A 19,171-nucleotide genomic window follows, 5' to 3' on the forward strand; every position below is an offset into this window, starting at 1 on the left:
CAGCCAGGCAAGACTCTCTCTCTCTCTCTCTCTCTCTCTCTCTCTCTCTCTCTCTCTCTCTCTCTCTCTCTCTCTCTCATTGATTTTCATAGCACCATATTGGCCCAGAAAACCGTGGTACAGATTTCTGGCAGACAAGACCTACTGGCCCAAGGCCCACTATTTCATGCTGCTTCTCAATTGCTATCTAACTGTATAGTTGTTAAAAACACTAGTACTAAACAATAGGGATAATTCTGTTCCCACCTTATTCAGAGGAAGGAGATTCAACTCCTGCTTGATTAACCATCGCACATGGAAGGCTTACTTTACCTGTTGTGAGAACAGGAAGCAGAGTCTTGACCGCTATTTGGCCCTGTGTAACCTTAAGGGACTGGTTTCTGCCTGGTCCGTTTATTCCAGAAACCTCTTGCCTCTCAACACCTATTAAAAAATGCTCTTCAGAAAATTGCTTTTATTTCCATCATTTTTATTTTCCTTTTTTGCATACAAAATCAGAAAAAAAAAATATAAAGCCGTGTTCATGCAGCCAATTACTTGGGTCAAACACTCCAAGGCTTTGCGTAAATAGACAACGAAGAAAAAAGGGAGAAGAAAAGAGGAAAAAAACACACAAAAAAAAAGAAATCGTAACAAAACGCAAAAGAAAAAAAAAAAACCCAGAAGAAAGGGGGGGGGGGGGTTGGAGATTCAAGATTCAGCCTGAGCCTATCTAGGTTGCAACCCTTATGTTGCCAAGAAAATCGGCCGTGTCCCTAGAACCTAGAAGAATACCATTCAGTGAATCTAAAAGGGCGTATCATATCTGTCAAGCTCTCTTCTGAAGATGTATATTCCAGAAATGATCTCCATCTGGTAAAAAATCTCGGGGTAGTACGTGAGTTGGAAAGCATAACGTCAAGTCTTTCCAATTGACATAGGGACAGCAAGGATTTTTGGACCTGTGAAAGATTTGGTGGGGTGGAGTTAATCCAGTTAGCCATAATCGTTCTGCGTGCTGCCAAGAGGCAGAGGTGGGTCCATTGTGAAAAGGATATGCAGTTAAAAAGGCAGGTAGTAGGAGTCTTGGGTAAACCCATACCCGAAATAAGAAAAATATAACCCAACACGCTGTCCCAAAAATTGCTGATATGGGGGCATTCCCAGAGTCGATGTAGAAGTGTAGGCCGTGTGATTTTACACCACGGACATTGCGCTTGGGTAGGATCATCTGGGCAATGTCGAAAATGATAGCAAGCCCGATGCATTATTCTAAAATGAGTTTCCAGCCAATTTTCAGAAATATAGTGTGTGCCTTTATAGCTCTTAAGCTTTTCCGGTAATGTTTCATCCCCCAGAATGTGAGACCATTTCTGGAATAATACCTGTTGAATCCTACCCAAGGAATGAGACATTAAATGCTTATATAGAATAGAAAAAGAATATTCTTTTTGGTGAAGCACTACGTCGATAAAGGAAGGGAAGGTTTAAATGAATTTGTTCCATATCTGCAGCAAGTCCACAGAAAGGAAGTTATTTGTAAATGGAAAAAGTAATGAGAAAAGAGGGCAGATTAAATTCCTGTCATAAAGCGAGGAGGCTTTAGTTAGTCCCAAAATTGCCCACAGTCTGAAGGCTGCTTGTGTAGTGGAGGGAATGAACATTGGATTGCCTTGAATAGTAAGGTAACTAGAGATACTGGAGGGCAAGTCCACCATCCTCCGCACCTCCCTCCATGCCACCACTGTATCTCTGATGACAATATTGTTTTTAAGATGGGGTGGTAGCGCCCTGACAGAGGAGTGGAGGATGGCTGGCAGGGTATATGGAAATACCAGCGCTTCTTCAAGCTCAAAATTAGAATATCGTGATGCTCCTGTGAGCCAATCAAGACCCTGTCTTAATAAGACCCCCCCCCTCAGACCTCGGGAGAGAAAGTTTTCATAAAGCAATACGAGGTTTTTTTGGAAGCCTATAAAAAAATGCTTTATTTATTCTCAGCACATCCGAGTGCTTCAAGAGTGAAGGAAGTATCTGTAATGGATATAAAAGACGCGGAAAAGATACCATCTTAAATGACACCTCCCGAGGAGAGAGAGGGAGGGTCGCCCAGGTCTGCAACTCAGACAATTTATCAAAATTTATCCGAAAACCCAAACCGAGACGGAAGGTCGCAAACATTTCTTTAAGAATTAAGAAATCATTTAGAGGATTAGACGAAAAGATCAAAATATCGTCCGCAAATAAAGCAGATTTTAAAGTTTGGTTCCCGACAGGAATTCCGCTAATACCCTCTGGAGAATTAAGAAGTCTAGATAAAGGCTCAAGTGCCAAATTAAAAAGAATAGGGGAAAGAGGGCAGCCTTGGCGTTTCCCTTTCGTTAAGTGGATAATATCCGAAGTGAAATCTAGCGTAGAGAAGCTTAGCAGTCGGTGATTTATACATTTGTCGAAGAAACAGGAGAATAGAGCCGAAAAGCCGAATATTTCCATAACTTTAAAAAGCCAGTTGAAACTAATGTTGTCAAAGGCCTTTTCAGCGTCTATCGTTATAATGGCTGCATCTATTTGAGGATTTCTTCTAGCATGTTCAAGTGCCAGAAGGGCCCTGCGGATATTAAGCGTCGCTGAGCGACCCGTGCCAAATCCTGACTGAGCAGGAAGCAAAAGTGATGGAAGAAGACCAGCAAGACGTGAAGCAACTATCTTTGAAAGAATTTTTGCTTCCACGTTTATAAGAGATATGGGACGATATGATCCAGGCAGAAGTGGGTCTTTCCCTTTCTTGGGGATGAGTTTAATGTAAGCGAGTGATCCCGTAGGGAGATAAAGGACCGCCCGACCACATTAATTGGAAAACTGGGAGGAGAGTCGACGATATAAAATCGTTAGTAAGCTTGTAGAAATCAGCTGAATAACCATTTGGACCAGGGGCTTTAGCTGATGGAAGAGCTTTGATAGTAAGTCTAATCTCTTCCAATGAAATGGGAAAATTTTAAGCTTTTTATATCGGCTGACGTAAGTGTTGGCAGGCGTATTTTCGCTAGTAAGTCTGCGCAGTATCGATCAGTAGGGTCAGTAGAGTACAATGCAGTATAATACTCTACCAGCATTCTACTGACCTCTGTCGGTGATGAAACAAGAGTGCCATCTTTTGATTTGAGGGCTATTATACGTGTCGGACAACGAGTATCCAAACACATTTTAGCAAGGAGTTTGCCAGCTTTATTTCCAAATTTATGATAGCGTAGGGAATAGTATGATAGCGTAGGGAATAGTATGACGACCTAAATGCTTCTTGCTGTGCAGCCCACAAATCAAAGTTTTTCGCACTCTGCCAGTTTTTAATGGTAGGAGTGCGATTTAATGTCAGTCTCTTGAGCGTGTCGTAAATCTTGGCTTGTCTTTAGGCACGGTTGTCGTGCATGTTTTTTATAGTGAGAGGTATAGGATATCTTACCCCTTAAAAAGGCTTTACCTGCTTCCCAAAATAAGTTGGGATCGGAAGTGAGATACGAAACGTGCGAGGAATATTCCTCCCACGACGATCGCAACGTATGTAAAAAATCCTCTATCTTTTAGGAAAGATGGAAAACTCCATATGGGCGTTGATGTAGGGATTTCGGTGAAAGGGAGAGATATTGCTATAGGACAATGGTCCGAAATAGCCATGTCATGAATAACGGGGTCTCGGAGTAATGAAGTAAGAGCTGGTGACGCAAAGAAATCTATACGTGAAAAGGACTGATGTGGAGATGGAAAAAAAGTAAATTCACGGTCAATAGGATGCGTAATACGCCACATATCTGTAAGATTAGCCGATGAAATATGTCGAGCTAATGGCGTTTAATCCAGGATAGATCGTGATAGAGTGTGGGGAATCTTAGAATCGGGAATTGTACGATCTTCCAATGAATGCATGACTGAATTGAAGTCCCCACCAACTAGATGTAAAGTATTCGATACCTGTAGTATCCATGATGTCATATCCTGAAAGAAGTGTGAATTGGGTGCATAAATATTTGTAATTGCCAAATCACCCGACTTAAGAGTGAGTTCAATAGTAAGTTTACGACCCTCAGTGTCTGCCCGAATTTGTTTAAGATTAAATTGTAAATCTTTATCTACCAAAACGGCCACTCCAGCTTCCCGTCCTATAGCAGAGGAGCCATATTCTGTACCCACCCACAATTTTCGTATGTGGTCGAGATCGTCTGAGGAGAGATGGGTCTCTTGAAGGAGAGCTACATCTGTCCGCAGATGTTTAAGGTGTCTTGAGTACCTGCATTCGCTTACTTCGAGACCGAAGACCCTTAACGCTCCACGATACTATTTTCAGGTGATTTCCTGTTAGTCAAAGAAGCCATGACCGTGGATGAGATAAATAAAAGAAGCGGGCAATACTATGTTCACACCTCCTCCGTCTCGAATTGAAAAAGCAAGTAGATAGGCTCAGGCTGATAGAAGCTGAAAGAATAAAACCTAAGAAGCTGAAAGAATAAAACCTAAAAAAAAGTAATGAGAAAAAAAGACAAAAAAAAAAGAAAGGTACAAAATATAACGGACACCAAAAAACATCCTAATCCACCCGCTTCTTAAGATCCTTGAATTTGACCTGTCACCTTGGAATCTTACCCTCTCTCCCTCATCGCTGGGTCACCCAGCGGCCGCACATGTTGGTGTGCACACCCAGCTTGACGCAAACAAACTATTATAAAGTATACAAATTAAAGCTGGAGATCAACTTTAAGAGAATAAGAAAAATTTACAGGCAAGTCAAAATGTATCATTTTTGGGTACAGGTCACGGGCCCTTTGATCTGTACTCCATGTCTGCTGGAGAGGATAAGTTAAGTATGTTCTAGGCCTAGGGGACAGCCCAAACAATTTTCATTTTTAATAAAGTAAAAATTATTTTGCATCTCATTGTTGGCATTTCTGTTTGCAGGCACAATTGATAATCTGTAAATGTAATTGTGGTTGAAATGAGTTTAAGTAATCTTTTACTAAGAAATATGAAACCTGCCATTGTTAACCACATTCTGAATATGCTAGTTGCTTAACATGTGCTTTAGTACTTTGCATTACTATTACAAAGCATGCAACAAGGAAATTGGGAGTGGGGAGCTCTTGATCGGCATAATCCTTTTCAGTCCATGAATAGTTTTGGAGCCTTTGGATCTGCATTGTGGATAGCATTTTCAGGAAGAGGGTATTAAATAGCTTCTTTTTGTGGCTCTATTTGACTTAGTGTTTTTTTGCTAATGTTACTTTGTGGTCTCTTGTTAGTATTCTACAGTAGATGAAGCCATTGCGACAAGAAATTCCCTACACGGAGTGAAGTGGCCACAGTCCAATCCAAAATTCTTATCCGTAGACTTTGCAGAGCAAGATGAGGTAAGACCTTTGGAACCTGCTACTACTACTTCTTCTATTTTCACTAAATATGAGAAACTTTTGCCTTCTACACTGGTATTTAGCACTTCTGTAGGTCATTTTCAGCATTTGTAGAATGTTAAGAAAATGTTGCAAGAAATGGGGCTTCCAGCGCTGTCGACCACATGAAAATGCTATTTGCCTGGCTGTAAATCTTGATCCTCTACGTTCTTTTTCTGAAACGCTCACTCAGTACCTGCATGGTTAAATAACTTGATTTGCTGCATATTGAGTCTGTCTGTCAGTCATTCATGGCAAGCCAGTAACATTTTTAGTAGGTCAGCAATAGTCGCACAAGTAATTCTATCATGATGGGTTTCCTTTTAAGTTGGCTTTCTTTTACCTGTCTTAGCTGGACTTCCACAGAGGACTCCTTGTAGAACGTCCCCCAGAACCCAAGCAAGAGGAGCCTCCCCACCCACATTCTCATTCTCATTCCCACATGCCTCCATTACGAGGTGAGCACAGGGAGCACGATCGGGGAGTCCGAGAACAGTGGGCAGAAAGAGAACGTGAAATGGAGAGGAGGGAACGTACTCGTTCTGAAAGAGAATGGGACAGAGATAAAGTGCGGGAAGGGCCAAGATCACGCTCCAGAGACAGGCGGCGTAAAGAGCATGCCAAGTCCAAAGAAAAGAAAAACGAGAAAAAAGGTACGTGGAGGGTTTTTCTATTTGCTTTTGACTGATTCTCCTGCAGGCTTCCTTTAAATTATTTGTCTTTGTTGTACTTAAATGAAATCTGGTTTGTTTTTCAGTGTGTGTGTGTGGTATAGTATTTTTATTTTAATATAATCTAAAGTGATTTATGTAACTTTGTTTTGCATGCTGCTTGTACCATAGTATAGTCCTTTTACTTTATTAAATACAGTTTCTCCCTGTATGAACTGTATTCTTGTGTTGCAGTGTGTCAGTTTCTCTTAATTATTCTAAGCCGCTTAGAGTCTTAATTTCTTTCGCTCATTGATGGACACAGCTCCTGTTCTTCGTAACCATTGGGTATTTGGTTACACTGCCCCCCCCCACAGGAGTAGGACACTAGGCAGATAAAAATTCCAGCTACACTCATGGGGGGGGGGGGAGATACTTCCTCTGTCTGTTATAGCCACTCAAGTTTTGTTTTGTTTTTTTCCCCGCCTAGTCAGGACCTAGTTTCTTGCTGGGATCTTTGGTCCTGGCAAAAAATTTTTAGATAGAAAATTTTCTTCTCCTTGATTTTTTTTTTCCTGTGAGATTTAGGACATAGCCCCACCAGACGTGGGCTGGCCAGCGAGTTAAATGCCTCGCGAGGTCGCATATGACCGGTCTCAGCCCGAGCCGCAGCGTTCCCCCTGGCCGACAGCCCAGCGGTGCCTGCCTTGTTCCTCGTATGTTGAGTAGTTGTCGTTTCCACCCCTCCCCCTGGAGGGTTTTAGGTGGCCGTGGGCTCCTCCTTGGGACTATTGGACCCCCAAGTTCCCCCTCCTTCCTGCAGGCACTCCACCCCCCCCTTCCACATATGTTGGGGTAGTCTGGCCACTTTCTCTGGGGTGGGAGCCGGGGGGGGATTCCCCGCCGGCGACTGGACGATCGACTGTGGGGGGGGGATTGGTGGAGGCTCCTGCCAGGGCTCCATGTATCTGTCCTTGAGGCCTGGTATCCCAATTCTGGGTCCCTGTATGCCTTGTGGGGCCGCCATTTTTTTTTTGTAGCCTGTGTTCTATACACGGCGGCAATGTTTGTGTAGTCTGGCCCTTTGCTGTGGTTTGCTATTGAAAACAGTGGCAGCCATGACAATGGAGCCCTGTGGGCGACTATTTCAGCGGTGGGAGCCCCTCCTTATCCCCTGTTGCTGACTCCTGGATCATTTTACCTCCTGATCACCGCACAATAGTGCAGATTATCCTGGTGGCTGCAGGTGCTTGTCTCTGCAGGCAGTGAGTCTGGTGGGGTCCTCTCACTCTGCTGAGGGTCTCTTAGTGCTTTATGCCTGGCGCCCAGGTGGTGCTGCCAGCGCTGTGGGGGGTTGTCCCTTAGCAGTGTTGCACGTTTTTGTGAGGTCCCCCCTGGTGACTCATTGAGTTTTTGGAGCACATTTCCCCTCCTGATCACCTCCGCAGGCTACTAAGGGCAAGGAACCTTGTCGTAGATGTGGGCTTTCGTTCTCAGCTCATTCGTCCCTCAGGGTCAGCTGAAAAGGACTCAAAGCCTTTTAGGGCCTCTTCAGGAGGATCCAAACAAACCTGGTCTTACAAGCCAAGATTGTGCTTCTCCAGACCCATGGACAAGCCTGCTTAAGCATGAAGGTGTGCCCTCACCATATCGGGGGTGGGGAGACTTCTTTGCTGGTTTCCGGACCCGTGGACTTCCCTAGTGCAAGAAAAGTAAATCCACAGTCATTTGGTCCAGCTACAAGATCGAGTTTCACTCTTGTCCCCCGGCAAGGTTATTTCCTTCCAACTTGCGCATGTCCGCAGAATGCTTACAGGGCCTTTTTGGGGCGGTACAAGACCTGTTCCTTCAAGGGGCGATTGTCCCGGTTCTGACTTTGGAACGTTGTCAGAGTTTTTACTCAAACCTGTTCAGTCCCAAGGAAGGAAGGCAAAGTGCGTCCAATCCTGGACCTCAAGGCACTAACTGCTTTGTGTGGGTACAAAAGTACAGAATGGAGTCCATTCGAACAATGGTGGCATCCCTACGTCTGGGATTTCCTTGCTTATATCGATATCGAGGATGCCTACCTTCAAATTCCAATATGTGCCACTCACCAGCGTTTTCTCCGCTTTGCTGTGGGAGAGGAACATTATCAGTTTGTGGCGTTACCCTTTGGTCTCGTCTCTGCACCTCAGGTCTTCACAAAAGTGTTAGCCTTGCTACTCCAACAGGGAATCGCGGTACTGGGCTACTTGGATGATCTCCTTCTGCAAGTGGAGTCTCCCTCTGCTCTGATGGAGAACCTGGAGATCAGGACTCTGCGGGAGGTCGGCAAGATTCTGAACTTTCAGAAGTATGCTCTGGTTTCTGTCCACAAAGTTGGCCTATCTGGGCCTGACACTGAACTCGTCCTTAGCCAGAGTGCTCCTTCTGCAAGTCGTCTCCTGCTCTACAACAGATGGTTGTTCCTCCGGACTTGCATGTGGGTGCTGGGACTCATGGTATCTACATTCGAGGCAGTTCCATTTGCGCAGTTCTGTACAAGGTTCCTGCAAAGGGAGATTCTGACCAAATGGGACAAGACTCCCCAGTCTCTGGAATATCCGATTCGGCTGAGTCGGAAGGAGGGAGTCCTTGATGATGGTTGACTTCGTTCTCCAGCGCTTCAGATGGGAAAATCCTTCCTCCCCTTGTATTGGACAGTGGTCATCACGGATGCCAGCCTGTCCAGCTGGGGGATGGCATCCTCTGCAAGCATTCTGCTCAGGGTATCTTGACGCTGGAAGAGTCCAGACTCCCGATCAATGTCTTGGAACTCTGAGCGATCAGACTGTGGATCATTGGACAGATTGTCTTCAGGGTTGTCCAGTGCGCATTGAATTGGGCAATGCCGTGGCGTATGTCAATTACCAAGGGGGCACAAGAAGTAGCTAGCATTCTAAGGTGGTCAGAACGGTTCGTTCCAGCCCTCTCCGCCATACATGTTCCCAGGGTGGAAAATTGGCAGGCGTTGGACCACGGGGAGTGGTTCCTTCATCAGGAGGTGTTTCATCAGTTCGAGAGGTTGGCGTCGCGGCTCAACAGAGGTGTAGAGGTTTGTGGCTCAGTCAAAGGATCCTCTGGCGGATGCCATGGATCCTCTGGCGGATGCCACAGTATCGGCTAATTTTGAGCCTTCACTCCTCTCAAGCTTCTGCCCAGACTTCTATGCAGGATCGAGGCAGAAGGGATTCCTGTCATCTTAGTGGCTCCAGGCTTGGTACGCCGATCTGGTGCGGCTGGTTGCCGCCGTTCCTTGAAAGCTTCCTCTCAGGGAGGATCTGTCTCGAGGACCAATCTTCCATCCTGTTTTACAGTTGCTGTCTTTGATGGCTTGGCTGTTGAACGCCAAGTGCTGAAGGATAAGGGTTTATTTGAGTCGGTGATGCCTACCTTGTTGAAAGCTTGGAATTCTAGGAAGGTCTACCATCGTACGTGGAAGACGTACATTGTGTGGTGAGTCTCTTGGGGTTCCTTCTCGTGGCTCGGATCTTAACCTTCCTTCAACAGGAGGGTTGAACAGACATTGGCCTGGAGTACCATCAAGGGTCTGCTTTGGCAGTCCTCTTCCAACGACCTTTGGCCACACACTCCCTGGTGCGTACAATTCAGGGTGTCTGACATTTGGCTCCTCCATTACCTCCTTGGGATCCTAATTTGGTGCTTTCAGCTCTGCAGAAGCCTCCTTTGGAAAATTTTCGAGAGATTCCCCTGCTTACGTTGTCTCAGAAGGTAGCCTTTTTAATGGCTATCACTTCTGCGTGTAGGGTGTCAGAAATGGCGGCGTTATCCTGTCGTTCACCTTACCTGGGGATTTACTGGGATAAGGTGGTTATTTGCATCTGTTGGCCATTCCTTCCAAAGATTCTCTGATTTTCATTTTAATGAAGACCTTGTGTTGCCTTCCCTGTGTCCTAGACCTAAACATCTGAATGAACTGTAATGCCGGAGGCCATTTTGCTGGAGCCGGAGACAAAACAGCACAGGAGCTTCTGGCTCTTGTGGGCTGGGGCGTTTCCTTCTACCTTCTCTTCTCCATGCTGCTGATGGACCTTGCTGTGTTCTCCACATGGTAACTACTCTAGAGGAATTTAATTACTGTGGCCTTCACCTTTTCATCTTCAGAGGCGTTTCAGGCCTATAGGGGGCTTAGGATTATCCACTGGAGTAACGCTGCGTGCATCGCGGTTGCCTCTTAAAGGCGCAGTGCACGCTGGTAGCGGCGGACTTGCTGGGACCTGTGGTGCCTTTGTAACCTCAGAGCGTCAGGGGCGTTAATATTTGGCGTTTGGGTGCAGATTGCTCCCTCTTAGGCCATTGCTCTTGTTTTCAGGAGAAGCTTCTGTTTAACCCCTTTCAGTGCAGGTTCCGTTGTTTCCCTGTATCCCTGTCTGCTCTTTATATTCTTACTGTGCAATCCTACTGTTTGGCCCCCAATAATGTATCGTTGGGGGCTGCTTCTCATGCTCATGATGTGACTTTGTGATGCAAGAAATGTCCAAAAAAATGGATAAAGTTATTGCAGCAGCATTTACTAAGAATGGCCCTCGCCGGTCTCCTCTTGGACCTCAGATTCTGAGGCCGATATGGTCGCCGGAGATGCAGACCCCCTTTTTGGAGCACCCTGAATGTTTAAGGGACCTGGACGTTGAAGAGTCCAAGCTCCCGATCAACGTTCTGGAACTGAGAGCAATCAAGTTGAGCCTGTTCCATTGGATGGACCATCTCCAAGGGGTGTTCTGTCCGAGTCCAGTCTGACAATGTCATGGACAAGGCATATGTCAATCATCAAGGGGGCACCAGGAGTGCCCTGGCAGCTCTGGAGGTAGCCGAGATCCTACGCTGGGCAGAGGACTGCGTCCCAGCCCTATCCGCCGTGTACATTCCCGGCGTAGACCATTGGCAGGCGGACTACCTGAGTCATCAAACCCTGGATCAGGGAGAGTGGTCCCTGCATCCACAGGTGTTCCACCAGTTGTGTCTCCGGTGGGGTACCCCGGATGTGGACCTGTTCGCCTCCAGACAAAACAGGAAAGTTTCAACATTTGTGGCTCTGTCCAGAGATCCTCTGGCTGACGCAGTAGACTCCCTGGTGGCTCCCTGGATCCAGTACGGGCTAACTTGTGCGTTTCCTCCGCTGAAACTTTTATCTCGCCTGCTACTCAGGGTCGAGTTGGAGGGGATTCCGGTAATTTTGGTGGCTCCCGATTGGCCCCTGGAGATCCTGTATGCCTATGTGATTCGGCTGAAGGTCGCAGGTCCGTGGACACCTTCCTCTGAGGAAAGATCTTCTATCTCAGGATCCGATCATCCATACTGCTTTAGTCGCTGGCTTTTAACGGCTTGGCTGTTGAGAGCAAGGTGTTAAAGGACAGGGGTCTGTCCGATTCTGTGATTCCCTACCTTACTCAAGGCTAGGAAGTCCCCTTCTCTGAAGATTTATCATCGTACTTGTAAGGCGTACATTACTTGGTGCAAATCACTGAAGCTGCATCCTAGATCCTTTGCTATCATCAGGATCCTGACCTTTCTACGGAAAAGGGTTGACCAACGTTTTTGGTGTTGGGCACTCTTAGTATCAGCTCTCGGCCTTGGCTGTGTACTTCCAATGCCCTTTGCCTACGCACTCTTTGATTTGTACGTTTCCTCAGGAGGTCTCCGTTACCTCCTTGGGACCTTAATTTTGGTTTCCATTGGTTCTTCAGAAATCTCCTTTTGAGAACATAAGACACATTTCCTTGTCGCAGAAAGTTGCCTTTTTGGTGGCTATCACCTCTGCGCACAGGGTTTCTTAACTAGCGGCGCTATCTTGCTGCTCTCCTTTATCTGGTAATACACAGGGATAAGGTAGTGTTACGGCCTAATCCGTTGTTTCTTCCTAAGGTGGTTTCAGACTCCCATCTGAACGAAGACTTATTGCTTCCGTCACTCTGACCGTAACCTTCACATCCTAAGGAAATTGCTTTGCATTGCTTGGATGTGGTTCAGGTGATACGGGTGTATCTGGAGTCTTTTTTCGTAAGTCGGACTCTTGTTTGTGAATACGGATGGACCCCGTAAGGTTCAGGCTGCGTTTTGCGCCGACCATCTCTCGATGGATCAGACAGACGGTGGTGAAGGCATATTCTCTTAAGGCAAGGTTCCTCCTTTCCCTGTCACGGCTCACTCTACGTGGGCTTTGAGTGCCTCTTGGGCTTTCCGCCATCAAGCGTCAATGATGCAGGTTTGCAAGGCGGCCGCTTGGTCGTCTGTACATACTTTCACCAAGTTTTACAGAGTGGATGTGTTGGCATCCTCAGATGCGTACGTTGGCCGCAAAGTTTTGCAGGCTGCCATTTAAGGAGCAGTCCACTTTTCCTTCTCCTTTATGGTTTTGCCACAATTGAGCCCCAGTTGTTGCTTGTTGGGCTCCATGTTATATAGTTGGCTATGTTAGCTGTGGGAATTGCATTCTTTTAAGTTTGTCCTTTCTCCACCCCTCAGTGGTTACTGCTTTTGGACGTGCCATCCGTCTGATTTAAAGCAGCAGCTACGTCCATCGGTGGACAAAAGAGAAAATGGGATTTTTTACTTACCGTAAAATCCACTTCTGAGTCCACCATCGGACGTAGCTCCCAACCCTTCTTTTCACTGTAGAGTTGGATTTTGGTTATTCACTGCTTGCAACTAAACTGAAGATGCAATGGTGAGGCCAGGGGTAATAACCCAGGGACCCCACCCCCCCTGGGCGTGTCAAAGCCTTTGGCTTTACTGGTCACTCCTAGTGGGAGGGGCTTATTACCCATCCGTCTATGATTTAAAGCAGCAGCTATGCCCGGTGGACTCAGAGAAATGGATTTTACGGTAAGTAAAAAATCCAATTTTTAAGATGGGGTAGGGGGGTGGCAATTTTTATTTTTTTATATTTTACTATTTCCAGTCTGCTCCCATTGCGTGATGCCTTGTGCCAGCTTCTGCTGAAGGGGAGAGGAGGGAGCACTTGACAATTTCTGGAAATTCCTGTAGTCTTGAATGTCACTTATAGGCTCCCAAGTCCCAGCTCCCTCATCTCATCACTGGCTAATAGTGAGGCTCAGATTGGGTGGGCAAGACCCCAGTCACTAGTAAGCATTTACACACCAGGGTGTAACATGGGAAATGTGAATGCCCATGAGTTTCCTGCTATGGTATTCCACTATTGATTTGGCTGCCCACTTCCCCCCCGTAACTAATTCACATATTTTTGCAGTCTTTACCATTCTTGAATTTTTTCCATTGCAGAGAAAGTGCAGGAAGAACCTCCAGCAAAACTCCTAGATGACTTATTCCACAAAACCAAAGCTGCCCCATGTATATATTGGCTACCCCTAACAGATGACCAGGTATATCAAAACCTTTTTTTTGCAGATCAAATAGACTGTCTAAGAGGGCAGTACTGTATTGTACAGAGCCTTTACTTTGTTCTTGTTTCCACAGGCTTTGAAAAGGGTTGCAGACAGGGCTGAGAGGGCGAAGGAAAGAGAGAAAAGGCGAAAGGAACTTGAAGAGCAAGAGGAAGAAGAGAGAAAAGAGCGGGCTAAAGAGAGGGAAAAAGAAGCAGAAAGAAACAGGGAACGAGCACGAGAGGCAGAGAGAGAGAAAAGGAGAGAGCACAGCCGAGAGCACCCTCGTGAGAGAGAACGTAGGGATCCTAAAAGACACAGTAGAAGCCGCAGCAGGAGTACACCAGTTAGGGATAGGGGAGGGCGACGCTGACCTTCTGCTGGCTACCCTGCTGCTATGTACATGTCAAGCCCACATATTGTTAGACTCATAACTCAGCCCTTCACAAGGGAACTGTATATGGAAAAAAAAATAGAACTCCGGCAAGGAGCTAGTTTCCTTCTAAAGGAATTCTGCTGGCTTCTCACATCCTCTGGACCTCCTTTTTTCTCTGAGCTACTCTGAATTCTGTAATTTTAACTCAACACTGTCTGGAGCTAAACCACAGAGATTGTCTTTGGCATACCATTGGACATTTCTGAACAATTTGTGCAATGAGTACCCTTATGTATCCTTCTACCTGTCGGAGTGCCAGGAAAAAGGTTACTGTTTTATCCTTTGCCACATGTGGCATCTACCCAATGATATATTTTTTTTTTCTTTGTGTTTCTTTTAATTTTTTTTATTATTATAAATGAAGTGAAATATCAGAAAAATAAAATTCTGCATTAGTTTTATATCTTTGTAGTGGTTTAGTCCGTTATCCTGAGTAATATATTGTATAATAATTATGATGCACAGTTGGAACCAGCCTTTTTTTTTTTTTTTTTTTTTTTTTAATATATATATATACAAGATAGATACTCCATACCCACTAAACCCTTTTTATATTGGTGGGCCTTAGCATCAATATGAAAAATTTCTGGGAAGCCCTGATTATGTATTTTTCCATTTTTCTTAAGCCATAAAATCAGTTTCGAATGGTAACCGTGAAATAGACTGTGGAACCCATATAGGATCCTGATTCATAGTTTGTGTGCCTAAATTCAATACCTGTGACTCCCAAGCACTGACTTAGTTGCATGGAGTAGGATTCCCTGGATCTGAACATGATCCGCCTGAACAGCTACTGTTTTATACATCTTTCATAAGCAAGAACCAAAGAGGATGCCTATTTTTATTAGTGTGTGTTTTACCTTGTAACTTCTAAATGGCTAGAGGTAGACAACTTGCGCATATATATATATGTATGGTATATATATACCATACCAGTTTTTCAGTAATTAGATTTTCCCCTAGCCCTGACATTTCAGCTTTTGAAATCTGTTGTCTTCATTATGATCTGGTTCACTGGAGGCTCCTCACGAACCCCTTTCCATTAATATCTGTTCAGTCCAATGTAGACTCGTTGAAACAACAATGTTTTTTAGTCTGATAGATGCATTAATACATCCGAGTTAATACAGAGCTTAATTTTCAAGTTATGTCATTAGCTATAGTGTTCTATCTTCATCATATTTGTCCCGGAAATTAGCATTTTTGTAAGGACAGTTCTGCTATGGCGGCCTCCTTGTTTAGCTCAAGGCAAGTTTGTTTGTTTGTTTTTTTTGGGGGGGGGGGGGGTTTAAGTATAGATGGACAGGATGGCTGTGCTAGAACACAAGTCTGTTTTTGAATATACTACAGTGGGCACACCCATTTCATATTGCACAAGTGAAACCAGTCCCGATCAGGCAGCAAGTAATGGTGCCTAGTAAGGCAATATAGGGCTGGCAACTGCAGAATCTGCATAAAAAATTTTTCTCATCTATTAAGACACAATAAGTTGTATACCTTCTGGGTTATACTGCTGCCTGCGGGTGGATTGAACGAGCAAATCAAAAATCTGTAAGCCAGTCCAGGATAACCCCCCCTCAAGAACCCCCAACAGGCTGTTTTGGGAATTTCTATTTCTCATTGAAAGTGATTTGCACCTGTTCAAGTTAAATTAATAAATGAAAATCTGACCTGTTGTGGGTACTTGAGGATGGATGTCAGCTCTGCTGGGAAAAGGCGAACTATTTTTTGGTAGCTTTAGATTTTTCTTCCCTCAGTACTTTACACTGCTACTTCAACTGGTCTTTATATGGCAGCTATCTAGGTCGTTCTTCGGCCCTGCACTGCAGTGGATTTGCCACTTGTGGTGCTTTCCAAACCTGGTACTGGTAAGTTTATTGCAGAGTGCTTTACAGGTTTAGAGCTGGTGGCATTGCCTCAGTCTTGCCCATTCTCTGAAAACTCTGAGCAGATCAGGCAATGCAATATATTAGCAGCTTTTGTTCTTTTCACCACTGGGCACAGTTTTGCTGTGGAAAGGGGTAATGCTGAGGGACTGACATCCACTACTGGGAGGAATGTTGCGCAAGCTCTGTGCTCTTTCCTGCCATTTAATCTTAGAGGATGTATCGCATGCTGCTGCTCCTGCTCTGCAAGAAACACATGGAACTCTGGTCCATTGCCACTACCCATTTACAATTTCCTGGTCACCTCCATCCTTTAAACCCTAAACAGCCACCAGTTGCTTGGGTTTGTGAGTTCATGGGGCCTTGCTTTGTACCCAGTGGTTAATTGAATACTACTGCCATGCAGTTGCAACCGGTCTTTCTAGACAACTGATGACCCCAGTACAAGCTCTTAACAGTGGTGGAGGTATGTATTCTGCACCCTCTGAAGGCACTGAAATCTGCAGCCCCTATAGTTGGTCCTACATCATTGGAGTTCCTGTTTGTTCTGTTGGGTGATGATAAACCCCTTTACTAGTCACATAAGACTGTGTCCAAATTCACCCAATTCCTCACAGCTACTGACTGCAGAGGCTCTAGAGTCTAAGCCAGAGTTTCTCAAACAGGGTTCCTCCTGTGGCTGCTAGGGGTTTTTTGAGCAATGGGCAATTTCTGCCTATTGAGTAACTTTCCAATAAAACCATTGTTCCTTTTAGCAATCTGTAAGGGGGTAATTCTTCCCAATGATGACCAGAGTAAGGAGCATTCTTCCCACTGACTGTCACACTAATGTGTCATGAGTTGTAGATTTTTTAATTTTTAGCAGGGGTTCCCCTGAGACCAGACATTTTATTTCAAGGGTTCCTCTGTGTTGAAAAGGTTGAGGCTGGTCTAAGCATTCTCCCACACCTTTCCTTGCAGAATATCTAATCTCCGTGCAGGCCAAGAATAGCATGGACCCACGGTCACTGTAGTCACCCGAGTCTCTCCAAGACTGTTTTTGATAAATTGGCTGTTTTCTGCCATTACTTCAGATGTTCAAGAGACTATTTTAGCCCTTTTGATGCTGTCCCCTCTGCATATGGAGAAGCTGCCTGCTTTCTCATGCTTTGGGTCATTAGAGTCCCTATGGCTGCAGATAACCTTTCACTGTACCCTCTATTCAAGGTTTTCATCTATGCAAACTTAAGAACTCACACTATTCTTTGACTCCACAAAAGCATGTACTGGTTCTGTTCCATTTGAGAGCTGGAAATGTGTGTAAATCTCACAAGCTGACTGTCGGGTGAAAGCAGTCTAGCTGCTGTACAGCTGCCCATTTGCTTCCATGCACTCTGGTACTATGCTTGATTAACTTCAGTGAGGGTGGATGAGTAATCTCAAAGAGAACCTGTCCTAACACAATTGTATCACATAAGGTGTTTGTTTTTTTTAACACTAGAACTTTGTCATATAGGAGACCAAAAAAAAAAAAAAAAAACTTAAACCCCACGGCAGATGTTATTCTGGGCTGGCTTGCAGATTTTTTTTTTTTTTGGGGAGTGTAAAACCAACTCCAGGTAACAGTAAAACTTGCAACTATGAGTTTCTTCAATGGACTCCAAGAAAAGGATTTTATGGTAAGTAAAACATTTTTTATACAATTATTTTCTTGGATTCTTTTGTGGACATTAGGTTAACTGTCGGGGTTATACAGGAGAATTGGCCACTGGCAAATAAAAGCATGTAGGCCAGCCCCTTCGCCTATCAGAATGCCTCTGTAGCAAGCAATAGTAAGCATGATTATAAAACAGATAGTTGGGACTTGTGTCCTGCAATGGACTCTGAGCGTTTTATGGTTTGCAAAAATATTCTCGTTCATTTAGCGACACTGGAAGTAACTGTTGGAATGTCCAAAAGCAAAACACGACACTGCAACCAACACACTAATAAACCCACAAAACAGAAACTTGGGCCTGCTGTTTAGTGAGCTGACTGAAGGACCTTATGTCCAAAACTGGCATGAGTCCTAAGCATCCACCTGTTATAGGAGAATGGGGAACAAATGACCAGGTCTCAGCCTTGCAAATCTGGAAAATGGTTTTCTTAGACCATTTTCCTTTTCCTTTCAAGACACCCGGTATCACAATCTTGAGTGGCTCTTTGGCATGTCTGAGCCACCAGGAAATGGTAGCATAAGGAGCCAGTTTGCATATATGGGGACTATTTGGAATCAGTCAGTCTTTCTAAAAGAAGCAGTGGTTGAAAGGTTGACTCCCACAGCCCTAACTACATCCAAACAATGAAAGTATATTGCCTAATGAGCTGGACAGAAACGAAAGAACGATGTCCTGGATGAGGTAAGAGGTTGAAACTACCTTAGGAAGGAAGTGACACTTTACCACCTTGTCTTAATGGTAGATGAGAAAGGGTTCTTTCTAGGTTAAGACTACCAGTACAGACACTTGTCTCACAGAAGTGATTGCTATAAGAAACACTTTATGGGGGGAAAGTGGAGAGAGCAACATCATCAATGGCTTCATAGGGTGACTTTGAAAACTAAAAGACCCAAATGTAGATCTCACGGAAACACCCCAAGCAAAGTTTTTATCAGGGAATGGGAAGCCAACAGTCACTGGAACAATATAGCAAGCGCAGGGAATGCTCGTCCAACCCTGGCTGTAAAAAGACAATTGATGCTTGAGTCAGAAGAGTCAAGCAGTGTGGAAAAGCCCACAAAGCATCTACCAGAAGTCTGGGCCAATCCATAGCTATGAGAATCACCAGACTGCCTCCCATCTTGATCCTGAAAAACAAACCAGGAAGGAGTTTTAGGGAAGACAGGTGTAGGATCAGGTTGTAACATCTACTGCCTCTGCTAGCATCTCCTTGTATTTTGAAACCAACCTAACCAGTTTATGGCTGAACCTGGAGATCAGGAGGTCCACAACAGGGATGCCAACTGTCAGTAAGTTCACAGATCCCTGATTTTTACATCTGCCTGTTATGGACATGCATGGACAGATGTAAAAATGGATTTTACAAACTGAATTTACTGATTGACAACCCTGGTCGTAGTTTCCTCCACCTGTGACACACATGCTAGAACACCTACGTTTGTAGGGACCACTCCACCAGAAGTGGGGTGTAAAGATCTTGCCAGGACAGCATCCATCCTACCTCTTACAGCAGGGGCTTTTGGTTCCTCCATGATGGTTTACCTATGCCACTACCATCTGTTAGTCTACATCTGGATCAGATGGTACTACAGCTAGGTCTAGTCTAGCTCTGCAGCGACACCCAAATCACCTTAAGCTCCAGGATGTTGAATGGGAAATGAGGTTCCTTCAGCGTCCAAGTTCCCTTCGCTGACAGGGTGCCTTGT

At 44.9% G+C, this 19,171-nt stretch overlaps 1 protein-coding gene across 1 annotated transcript in view; it reads left to right on the forward strand.

Annotated features, from left to right (window-relative positions):
* ACIN1 (apoptotic chromatin condensation inducer 1) overlaps positions 1–14,283 on the forward strand; it is a 219,613-nt gene extending 205,330 nt beyond the window's left edge. Inside the window, exons 18-21 of the mRNA XM_082244819.1 lie at positions 5,268–5,375; positions 5,767–6,067; positions 13,346–13,446; positions 13,541–14,283. Of these exons, the coding sequence (XP_082100945.1) occupies positions 5,268–5,375; positions 5,767–6,067; positions 13,346–13,446; positions 13,541–13,819 (789 nt within the window). The 3' untranslated portion in view covers positions 13,820–14,283. The remainder of the gene's footprint in view (positions 1–5,267; positions 5,376–5,766; positions 6,068–13,345; positions 13,447–13,540) is intronic.
* The last annotated feature ends 4,888 nt before the right edge of the window (positions 14,284–19,171 follow it).

Source organism: Pelophylax lessonae, assembly GCF_965119305.1.
Source record: "Pelophylax lessonae genome assembly, chromosome: 1".
Lineage (NCBI taxonomy): Eukaryota > Metazoa > Chordata > Amphibia > Anura > Ranidae > Pelophylax > Pelophylax lessonae.